The sequence below is a fragment of the Girardinichthys multiradiatus genome, chromosome Y (genome assembly GCF_021462225.1).
Source record: "Girardinichthys multiradiatus isolate DD_20200921_A chromosome Y, DD_fGirMul_XY1, whole genome shotgun sequence".
Taxonomy (NCBI): Eukaryota; Metazoa; Chordata; class Actinopteri; order Cyprinodontiformes; family Goodeidae; genus Girardinichthys; species Girardinichthys multiradiatus.
The window spans coordinates 2684799-2697045 of NC_061818.1; the positions used below are offsets into that span (position 1 = coordinate 2684799).

Genomic DNA, 12247 nt, shown 5'->3' on the forward strand with positions numbered 1-12247 from the left:
TATCTATCAATTTGTCATTTGAGAGACATTTCAAAGAAAACAATAGCAATGTACTTTCTACTCCACTGGATATGTAAAAAAAACAATTGAACCTGTGATGACTCCAGTAGTGAGGTAGATGTGGATGATGCTGGTGGAGAAGGAGGCCAGGATCATCCCTAAAGAGGCAAAGAGGCCTCCCACCATCATCACAGGCCGACAGCCGAAACGGTTCACCAGCACACTGCATAGAGGACCTGAACAGAGTGGAATACATGTCTTGTGTGTCTGGGTGGTCTAATATCGTGAGCTGTTCTATTTAGGGAGGAAATGGCTGAAATGGATGGATTTCTCTTCATACACAAAACACAGTCTTCGTGTGTAAAACACTTTATGCCCCAAAATTATTAAACCTTTAGTGAATGTTGGACTTAAGGGAAGGACCAACTGATATGTAACCCGGGTGTAAATTTTAACTTCCATTTCCTCATTCTCCGATTTTTCCCTCTTTAGGCCCTTTATCTCTCAAATCTCGCGATAGTTTTAATATAATGTCAGCAATTTTTGCGAGACTACTACACTGCCAATCGCTGTCGAGTATCGGGGTCACATGTACTACTGCAGCCTATCTGCTAGGTATATTAGCTAGAGCGGGGAAGTATGAAAGATTGGGACGCGTTGGGAGGAGCTGAGCTGTAGGAGCCAACTACAGTGAGCCGAGAGGAGAGGAGATGAGATGAGATGAGATGAGAAAAACCCGGTTGTGTGAGATATAAACTGAGGAATTGGTGAGTGTGTGTGACTTAGCGTTAGCTCATTGATGTCACTGTTTGTTGATGTAGCTGCTAAACTACTGACTATGTAAATTCAGACACCCATACTAGTTTGAATAACCCATTTGGTGGACAATAAAGTCCTTTAAATAGTTATTGAGCACTTGTTTAGTTTTTTTACATTTCATGTCAACTAATTTATATGGTGCATATTTATTGGATTTTTCTTCATGAATGTAATTTATATTGAACTTTATATTTATTGAATATGCATATTGACTGAAAATGATTGAAATTATTTATAGTGCAAAGAGTGCCATTTATTGAATTTGTGTGTACACTGGAATATTTTTGATTTTCTATATATAATATATGTATATTGGAAAAATTGTCTTATTTTATTATTTAGGCCAGGTTTTGATGGCGAGCGGAAGATCCAGGCCTTGGGCCTAAGAACGATTGCACTTTTGGTGCATGAAGACTTCTGATTCTCCTGCCAGGCTGGTAGGAGGCTCCTTGCAGCCAGCAAACAATTTGTCCCCACTCTGATCTGACTTATGTAAGTCCATGACCTGCACGGCACCAAGCCCTCTATAATTAACTTGTGTGGGACCTCTAACCAACCCCAGCTTGGGGTGGATGAACTGAAGAGTGTGGGTCTATCAATTAAGGAACTGTGGGATTAATTGATTAATTTTGTTTTTCTTTTGCGCATTTTATATGGCCATTCGGATGTTTCATTGATGTTGTAAATATGTATATGATGTTTCTCACTTTAAATACAAGGCACTTGCAACTGCAACCTTCTAGTTTGTCTGCTCCTTCATGAGTCGTATCTATATTCTGAGAAAAACTAGCCCATTGACCTTATTGGTCACCATCCATTTACATTGATTTAAAATATAGTATATTGTTATCTTTAGAGATATGCTACAGATAGATGAGAAAAAACAGAGTTTATGTCACAGCTAGAACAGACAGCTCAAGCAGGGATCCAACAGCAAGATTGCAACTGCAGAAATGTTTTTTTCTTTTACCATGGTTCGATCATGTCATCTCAGTAAAAACATCTGCTAATTTCTGAAGATTGAATTAATAAACTAAATCATTAACCACTCGTTGCAAGTGTTCCTTTTGCATGTTTGCTCAGGAAATTTAGCAGAATGTTTCTCTGTGTCTGAGCCAAATGGGCCAGAAGAAAGACAGAAAATTTTACTGCAGATGCCATCACTCTCTTTCCCACCATCACATGTGTAGCATTAGCTTGAAATTTAGGGCCAAACAACATGTTTGTGTGAGGGGTATCAGAAACTAAGCCCCATCCCTAGATTTATGGTGACTCATTGCCGGGACAACAACACAAAGTTGTATGAACAATGCCTTGCAGTGGTTTCTAAAGATATGGTGGAGATTCCACAGTGGATTCATGTAAAGAGGCTCAAGGTTTGGCCTACTAATCAGAACGCCTGGTGAGGTGGATAACTAACATTCTTCATTAAATCATGTTGGTTTTTCACGGGTCAAGATGGAACCTTGGATCTTGTTTTCTTCCTAGGTTTAAATCTGGTAAATTTGTGTGTAAGAGGATATGCATTTTAGTGTCCACAGCTGTATACTTTCTGGTCTACATTTTTCTCTGGACTCTCCTGCCCAAAGAGAATCCCATTTCAGAGGTGCATTATTGATCAGAATACAGTTGAGAGTTTCTCTGCTCTGTTTGTCCCTTGTATTTTTATCGGGTTGTGATGATGCTGATGCTTTTACTTAGACTTCTAACAGTCATTGTTCAACTATTAGATATAGTGGCACCCTATACCTAATAACAATTAATGTCCTTGGATAAATCACACTGTCTGGAATTTAACAAGAAACTGTTGCAAGGCTTCAGAATTTTTAGAAATCAAATAAACTAGAGGTTCATAGGCTTCATCTTAAGGAGTCCCTTAATGACTCCATGCAAAATGCTAGAACTCAATACTTTGCTCATCTAATAATTTCCAATGAAAAAAATCTTAAGATCCTGTTCAACACCATTTAGTTCAGTTTATTTATATATTTAAACAGGGACAGTGTACATTATACATTAACCTTAGAAAGGAAACATGCATTGTACTAGGTTATAGCTTAGCGTTAATTTACACCTATAGGCCCTGGACCAGCTAGTGGGAAAAAAATGTATAAAACAGTCTGATGCTATTTGAGAAATACAGTCCATTATAAAAACATTATCCGAATTACATTCCAATAGCGTATAAATACAATTTATATGCAGTTATTCATAACATCTATACTCCCAATATTCCACTTTAGCCACCCCTCGCACACATCAGTTCAAGGTATGAGAACAGGGTTGATTCAAAGGAAACCATTGTTTTGTCTGGCAAGAAAACTTGTGAAAGTCTGTACATGCCAATAGTTCTACTGGCAATGTGTTCCATTGTTGTATTGGCACACTTGAGAATGTTGATTTGCCAAAATAAGTTCTGCTTTTGGGAACACTACACTCTCCTCGAACAGTAGAGCAGTTAAACAAGTAACTCAAACTGTTTTTCCAGAGCTTAGATATAATTTTTTTTTTAAAGGACAGGCAGCAAAACCACGGATAATCTTGAAAAGTAGATATTTGTATGTGTTTGTGTGTTTTGTGTACATGATTGAGTTTTCAAAACTTGTTATGTTATACTTGGTAAGAATATGACAGTGATGAAACAGACGTGTTGTCTTGTCATTAATCTAGAGAGAACATTTGTACAATGAGTCCAGAGGCCTTAAAACAATTTTGCATCCCTGGGACCAACTTGTCGTGTGGTAAAGAAAATTTGGGATTATCCGCGCATTTAGATACATATTTGATACCTCAATGGTCAATGAGTTTCTTATGTATTTAAAACTTTCTTAAATATCTAAAATTTAATTTTAATGTGTTTGATAACTTTTTATGTTTTTTACAGCTTAAACTTGGGTCTAACATAACACCTAAATACTGTATCTGTATTCACAACATTCTTTAGTTTCTGACCTTCTATCAAGATATCAGGAAAATGTATAGGTCTGTGTTGATTTGTAAAAGAAATCATGGAAACGGTCTTTATATATTTAAGGTTAGACAGGAATTTTTCCAACCGCGTGGAAACATTCTAAATTTCTTCTGTTAACTTTTGAGCAACTCTTTCTACAGTTTTACCATGATATTATATATCAGTGTCTTCAGCGGACATAAATATATTTGCATTACACAGATGGGAGGTCACTGATGTAAAGAACTGAGCCCTGTGGCACTCCATATCACATACTTTTAAAGGAAATTTCACATTTTAACCATTACACATTGCTGAAGGTCACCAAGGTATGATTTTATCATCTTTTGTATGTTTATTCTATTGTTACTGCTTCAGTTCCCAAAGTCCATTGAAAAACTAAATCAGCAATAATTTTTAGAATTTTATTTTGTTAATAAGGTCAGAAATATAAGGGCAAACATCTCCAAGTAGCTCTGGAGAGTGACACTAGGGTCCAAAGTATCCCCAGAGTAGCTCTGCTGCCTGGTGGTCCCACTCTCACAGTTCCACTAAGCCCAAAGAAAGAAGAAGAGGAGCCCACTCACACAGCAGAAGCTTACACTCTTTTGCCACACTTAAATGCCTGGATGGAGAGCAGGGCTTGGCAATGCTGTCAATATAAACCCTGATGGTTCTATTTAATTTTTCAGCGGGCTCCTTTGAATAGTCCTCTAAATAATACTGTGCTGAGTCTAGCTGGCTTGTCTCTTCTGTCATGTTTGGGTTTTGTGAAGGAATAAAATGCAGAGACACACTGAGGTAAAGCTCAGTACTGTAATAATAAAAATACAGATAACTAACACAATGATCTTGGACATGAAGCTCAGGAAATGGAATGGACATGGAATGGGCAGTCAAACAGAACAACAGACAGAAGAACGGAAGAAACCAGTACTAAACTATGAAACCGCTGAACTTAAATACCAAGCGAGGTGTGAAGAATGACAAAGGACGTAGTTGAGTCAATCAGAGGATAATGTGGAACAGTTGAGACAGAAGGAAAGCAGGGAAGCTGAGGGAGAGAGATAAATTAACATAAAGGAGCTGAACAGAGATACAAGGAACCCCAGGGAAATATCTAACATAAATCTAACAGGTGAACGTAAATACTGATGGAGGTGTGAAGAATGACAAAGGATGTAGTTAAGACAGTAGGCTGAGGGAGAGAGAGATGGGGATTGGAGTGATTGGTGTGAAAGCACTGTAAGGCAACACCTTACAAACAATAAAGAGTGCAGGGATATTAACTGAATAAGACAAGACCTACAGACGCCTTAATGGGGACCACAAGAACAAGGCACATGACGTTGCCCGGTATGGCGGAGCCGGGGTCCTACCCTGGAGCCTGGCCTGAGGTTGGGATTCGTCGGCGAGCGCCTGGGGCCAGGTTACTCTTCTTGGGATCTGCCCGGGCCAAGCCCGAATGAGAGATGCAACGCCATCCCCCAGCGGGCCCACCACTCGCCGGGGGAACCATGAGGGACCAATGCAAAGAGGATCGGGCAGCAGAAGAAGGTGGGGGAAGGGCAAAGGAGCCTGAGCTTGTGCAGGAGTTCGAGAGATATCAGCTAGAAGTAGTTAGCCTCACCTCCACGCACAGCGTGGGCCCTGGAACCCAGCTCCTTGGGAGAGGTAGGACTCTCTTCGACACTGGAGTGGCCCGCGTGGAGAGGCGGGGGGCTGGGGTGGGTTTCCTTGTCACCCCCCCTGCTCAACCTGTCCCAGACCCTGTGCCTTCGGGTCAGGGACAGGTCTCTAACTGTTGTTTCACCCTACGGGCCAAGCGGTGGTGCAGGGTACCCGACCTTTTTGACATACCTGTCGGTGGTGCTGGATAGTGCCCCTTTCCGGGACTCCATCATTCTGCTGCGGGACAACACCCACTTGGGAAATGACAGTGACACCTCGAGGGTTGTGACTGGGAGGAATGGCCTCCTAGATCTGAACCCAAGTGATGTTTCATTATTGGACTTCTGTGCAAGTCATGGATTTTCCATAATGAACACCATGTTCAAGCCTAAGGGTGTTCATCAGTACACTTGGCACCAGGACACCCTAGGCAGAAGGTCGATGATCGACTTTGCAATCGTGTCTTTGGACCTTCGGCCGCATGTCTTGGACACTCAGGTGAAGAGAGGGGCTGAGCTGTCCACTGATCACCACCTGGTGGAAGCTGGACATACATGCCAGGCCCAAGCGCATAGTGAGGGTCTACTGGGAACGTCTTGTGGAGCCCTCGGCCGGGGATGTATTCAATTCCACCTCCAGGAGAGCTTTGACGAGATTCCAAGGGAAGTTGGAGACATAGAGTCTGAGTGGACCATGTTCTCCGCCTCTATTGTCGTTGCTGGTGTCCGTAGCTGTGGCTGTAAGGTCTGTGGTGCTTGTCGCAGAGGCAGTCCTCGAACCCGGTGGTGGACACCGGCAGTAAGGGATACCATCAAGCTGAAGAAGGAGTCCTATCAGCTGTGGTTGACTTGTGGGACTCCTGAGGTGGCTGACAGTATCCGTCAACCTGCTCCCGGGCTGTGGCAGAGGCAAAAACTCGTGCCAGGGAGGAGTTCAGTGAAGAAGGACTTCAGTGATGAATTACCAGTCAGTCTCGAAGCGATTCTGGCAAACCGTCCAGCACTTTGGGAGAGTGATGCAGTGTAAACACTTTTTACAGTGGGTGTGGGGATCTGCTGACCTCGACTGTGAACATTACCGAACGGTGGAAGGAGTACTTCGAGGATCTCCTTAATCCTGTCATCATGCCTTCTATGGTGTAAGCAGAGACTGGGGACTCAGAGTTGGAATCTTTCATCACCCCTCTGGACTGGCAGACCGGGGTGGTGATCCCCCTTCACAAGAAGGGGGACTGGAGGGACTATTCTAACTACAGGGAGATCACACTCCTCAGCCTTACTGGTAAGACCTATGCCAGGGTATTGGAGAAAAGAGTCCGGCTGACAGTCGAACCTTGGCTTCAGGAGGACCAGTGTGGTTTTCATCCGAGGTCGTTGTTCTCGACTGGAAACGGGTGACTTGCCCTCTTCTGGTTGGAGGGAAGTTCATGCCTTAAGTGGAGGTGTTCAAGTATCTCGGGGTCTTGTTTACAAGTGATAGGAGAATGGATAGAGCATGCAAACTCCACGGAAAAAGACCCCAGGCATGGAACTGAACCCAGCACCTTGTACCTTCAAGGCAACTATGCTACTAACTGCACCTTAAAACAACCATATGGTAAATAGATTAAATGTTGTAAAGGAAAGGTTCCTAGAGCTCAGAGAAAAAAAACATTAAAAAGCAATTTCCTGTCAGTTTACCACTAAACTGGGTCACATGTTTAACCCAGAGTTGAGTAAAATCACATATTACCTTGTAATGTAGTATAACTGATTTGCATAGTACACTGACCTTCTCAGATACTGTCTTCCATTTGTGTATTGTGTAAGCAAGCAGCAGCCTACCTGTGCCATAAAGCATGGCCAGCAGGATGGACGAGATCCAGGCAGTGTCACTGTATCCAACACCAAACTCCCGGATCAGCTCTTTGAAGAAAACACTGACTGCCTTAGGGAATGCATAGGAAAAGCCTGTGATGACAAAACATCCGGCCAGCACTGCCCAGCCCCATCCTCCATCTGGAGCCTTCACACCCGGTGCTCCATCATCCACTGCAACACCTCCCATGATGCTTTATGGCTGTGCCTTAATGGAGCCAACAAGATGCTGGAATAAATATAAATCATCAAGAGATTAGACTGAATTTCCCCAACATTCTAAATTCTGACCAGCAGTGTGGCTCACTCTACATTCCTCCTGACATTACTTTTTAATACTGCCTTCAATCAATTAGTTCTCAATAATTCTGTATTTATTAAGAGTAAAGAGTGGTTCAGCAAGAGTGACTCACAGTTTCTGATGAAGGGCTCTCCTCACAAATCTTCACAATCCCACGTGATGCATATCAGCAGTCATGGACTGAACAAATGTCAATTGCACTGGATCAGCTGCCAAAAAATTTAGAATAAGAAATTAACACAAGCAACATCCTTTTAACAGAGTAATTTCACTTCATTCTGAATATTTTTACTTTAATCACTAAACAGACTTTTATCATTTTTCTCAAGATTTCAGTTTTATTCTTGAAATAAAACTTTAGCTTTATTCTCGAGATTTCCATGTTGTTCTGTTACAGAAAGGAAAAATTGCCAAAAAAGAATCAATTTCTTCCATGTGAGCCTAATGCACCTTTGTTTGCTGAGAGTGATCTACTACAATTAAGATGCTGACTACTCAAAACCTCTGAATTGGACCCCAATAAGAAAATCTGAACAATTAACAAACTCTTCCACTACATTGACCAGGTTAGCTCAAGTTACCTCTATATCAGTGTTTCTCAAACTTTCTACAACAACTATTACCTTAGTAAACAGCAAGTTTTCCAAGCACCACAATCTTGACAAATATTAAAAATAGTTTTGCAACAGGATGTGTGCAGCTTTATGTCATAAAAAGGACAAAAGGAAAGTATTTTATTGAATTATCACTGCTTGGTTAACTTATAGTTCCAGTTTAATTATGCATTTCAGTTTTACTCAGAAGTCAAAACTTTCAAGTTTGTAATTAGAAAGGTTAGGAGAGCGTTCCCAAACGTTGATGACCTTAGAAACAAATATGGCTACCTTCTAGAAATGTTACTTGTAATAAAAAACTGTTTATTTGCATGTTTTTCAGGGTATATCACTAAATGTTTCACAAAAGAGTACTACATAATCTCTTTTAGTGAGTAGTACATACTCCACAAGAACAGATAGTTTTTTGTCTTTCTACCAGGGCTGCAAGAACAATATGACATTGTTTTATTTTGCAACCCTGGTTTTGGATTTCTTGAAGCTTGTTCTTGACACATTACCTGCACAGAGCTTTTTCTTGTGTGTTGTACGACAGCTATACTGTAAAAATGCTGCATTGGGGGTACTTCCTAGGAAGTCTGCACTTGAGTTCTTGTGAAGTACAAAATGTCCTGGCTGGAAACTTTGTTCTTGGAACCTTGGCTGAAAGAACAAATGCCTCCTGTTCTTGTGGAGTATGTAACGGCCTTTAGCCTAATCACAAAGCAGTCAATTATCAAAATAGTTTTTAATTAAGGAAACAGAAAATTGTATAGGTTGGTCTTGCACAGGCAGAACAAGTGATTGGGCATGGGCAGAAAAACAGGTATGGTGGAAACAGCCAACTGGACAAGGTCACAGACGGATCCGGTAGTGAACAACTTCTATGAAACTCCATCTGTTGCAAGCAATCAGTATACTACAAGGTATCCTGTATCTGTGATCTTCGCTCACTGCTTTGACTGTAGGACACTGCTTGTTTAAACTAACACTCTATTCATGATTCCAAAGTACATTCAAATTAGACCATTCCATCAGGCCATTCATGATGGAAAACCCTCCAATATGGCCAAATAAAATCAATTCTGATGTGGTTTGTTTGTCCCTTTACAGATCATTCATGTTGAACATTTAGACGGCAAAGTTGCTAAAGACTGGGAGTCCCTAGGCTACCATGCTCCCCATGTTGCTACCACAACCTTTACATGGAGTCACTAATTTAAAGAATGAATGAATGATTCAAATGCAGTGTTTCCATCCTTACCACATCACCATACAATATTCACTGACAAGCTGAAAATGTGACACAATGGCAAGGGACACAGAAGAAGGTTCTGTCAATCAACCACTTGAGCACTAACTTTTGAATAATTAAGGTAATACCTATTACTGTTGGGGAAACAGACTGCGCAGAAAGTATTTAATTTGAACACTCATCTATAAAATATTCTCTCTTTCACCCTCCAGCTGCCTAAGAAGTACCACAAGAACAACAAGTGCAATTTACAACTCTGCTGTACCCTATTATGTTTTGTAATAGGCAAGCTTAGTTGCTGTCGCCCTGTTATTTATATGCTCCCTAAGGCTCCGCAGAAGTGCTACACAGCCATCTAAATAAAGAGTGGTCTCACAAATTCGTAATGTTATTTAGCATCTTATTCTGAATCTTTCTGGTTTCCTTTTTCCATCACTTTTGGTGTTTCTCCTACATCTTTGATTACCAAAGAAATATTTTTCTTCTTTAAACTTCTACAAATAAAGGCTATCAAGTTTCTGTTTTGACAGTGATCAAGCAAGCAGAGGCTCTCTCAGCTAATTTACAACATCTGGAGGAAAAAGATGGAATGAGCTGTGGTAAAAATACCATTTAGTGAAGCTAAGCATTCAACAACCCAGTGTCTCCAGGTAACCTGTTTCTGACACGAATGTAATGTGATCAGGGTAAAACGGGTCTTGCCCTTGTCTCAAAAAGACAGATTCTGTTCAAGTACAATATTTTATAAATGTTTTTAAATAAATCTGTTGCACAAATATTTTCACCAGCTAAAAAACACATGCCAGTTTGTGACCTTTAGATCACTTTTGTAACACAGCAGAACAATCAAAAACAGCACACCAAAAGCTCACCTCTGAAGGGCTCCAAAGACAACATGAGCAACAAAATGATTGATGGTAGTTTTTGTTACCAGGGTTACCAAAACCAGCTGTTAGGTTGCTGCATTTTGTATTTGTTTAGATAATATTTGTCAGTCATCAGTCAGTCATTTTCTACCGCTTATTCCATAGTGGGTCGCGGGGGAGCTGGTGTCTATCTCCAGCAGTCTATGGGTGAGAGGCGGGGTACACCCTGAACAGGTCGCCAGTCCATCGCAGGGCAATCAGACAATAATATTTGTCTGATATTCATTTTTGTTTGGTAATCTGAGACGTGTTAAAAAAAGCAAAAGAAGAATCTGTAAAGGGACAGCCTTCTTTTCAACTGCACTGTTGATATACACCTCCAAACCAACAAAGAATAAGTGTGAATAACAAATGAATGAATGGATGGATGGATGGATGGATGGATGGAGTTTGCTAAATATTCAAATTGTCGTGAATTGATGATGCTACAAACGAAAATAAAACAGAATTTTGATCGTAGAAGTACAGACATAAAGAATATCTATTTGAGCTCAATAAACCTTTGAAAATATAACCGCTTTGTAATTTACAAATAATTAATTATTCCTTTTATGCCGATATTACTGTATTAATGTTTTCTACAAATATTTTTCTCTCTTTCTACATATGTGTGTGACTTTAACACGATTGATTATAGTTCGCATATAATCTTTTAATTTTCATAATAAAAGCCTCACAGATTAAAACACTTCCTGACTCGTGGACGTTCTGACTCCACAGATCTCCGCAGGCTTCCACCTTCTGCCTGGATGCTGCTGCAGTCGATTCCTGCAGGATGAGATCGCTTCTAAAACATCAATAAAGATCACGCACAACGCGACCAGATGAAATTCACGCAGTAGTCCCAGAAATAAAAATGCCACATGACATTGATGTTCGGATGTCGTCCAGCTGTGAGAGACGTCTGATTAACGCTGATGTAAAAAAGGAATGTGTCTTTCTGGTTAGATCGTGTTGAAGTCGTGTGGACCTGTAGACCAGAAATGCACAGAGTAAACTGTTGAGAGTCTTGCCGGATGATGCAGCCGTGGGCTGTCCCTATCCTGCCTCAGTACCGCAGCAGCGTTTCAACCTGCACGTCTGCCTCCAGAACGTCAGAGCGGGGCAGACAGAGGCGCTGCTGGGTCCTAACGCCCCCCATTCTCCAATCCGTCCTCCCCGCCCCTGCCTGCCCTTGTGGTGACACATCCGCTCATACATGCTATTTAAAGGCTTTGTTTTTACTGGCCCGCGCAGGACAACACCTGTGGTCGATTTTGATATGGATGCTGCAGGATGCTGCTGGTAGAGCTCCAGACAGCGATCAACCATTCAAAGAGCTGATAGAGACATCTGAGCCTTCACAGTCTGTGTTGACAAAATGTGCCTAAAGACAAAGCACCACCTGCCAGAGGGATCACATCACGTACAGTTAAGCTCAAATGTGTTAATACCCGTGACGTATTTTCCAGGCATCTCTCAAAAGGCAATAAAACAATTTAATCAACTTTGAACAGTGTAATTTATTCTTTTTTTGTTTATACATTATTTAAAATGGCATTTTGAGAATTATTCCTCTCCCTGTCAATAATCAGTAGAAATATCTAAGCCTTCTCCTGGAAAAGGAAGTCTCAGGGATCTGGGCCCCCTATTGAGATCCGCAATTCAATTCCTAAAAATAGTTCTTACTGGTTCTAAAATAAATATGATAGAACTCAGTGCTTTAGATTTTGTTAGCATAGGTGACTCCACATACTACAAACACTATTTATGCATCATTAAAATGATCTTAAATGTATATGTACACATTAAGTGCGGCACAGAGTGGTGAAGGAAGGTGACCTGATGGGTTCCTTGAATTCTTTCTCAACATGTGGACAGTCAAGTACAAGTGCAT

The 12247-nt window shown here is 41.0% G+C and overlaps 1 protein-coding gene across 2 annotated transcripts in view; it reads right to left on the bottom strand.

Annotated features, from left to right (window-relative positions):
* The window catches only part of LOC124864697 (monocarboxylate transporter 4-like), a 23749-nt gene extending 11985 nt beyond the window's left edge, over positions 1–11764 (bottom strand). The window contains exons 1-4 of one of the 2 annotated variants that reach the window (XM_047359569.1): positions 11049–11764; positions 7708–7806; positions 7264–7525; positions 93–236 (exon numbers count right to left, since the gene is read on the bottom strand). In XM_047359569.1, coding sequence (XP_047215525.1) covers positions 93–236; positions 7264–7486 — 367 coding nt within the window. In that variant the 5' untranslated portion in view covers positions 7487–7525; positions 7708–7806; positions 11049–11764. Of the gene's footprint in view, positions 1–92; positions 237–7263; positions 7526–7707; positions 7807–10317; positions 10350–11048 lie in introns of those variants that run through there. The other variant, XM_047359570.1, reaches the window with a different exon arrangement.
* Positions 11765–12247: the final 483 nt, after the last annotated feature.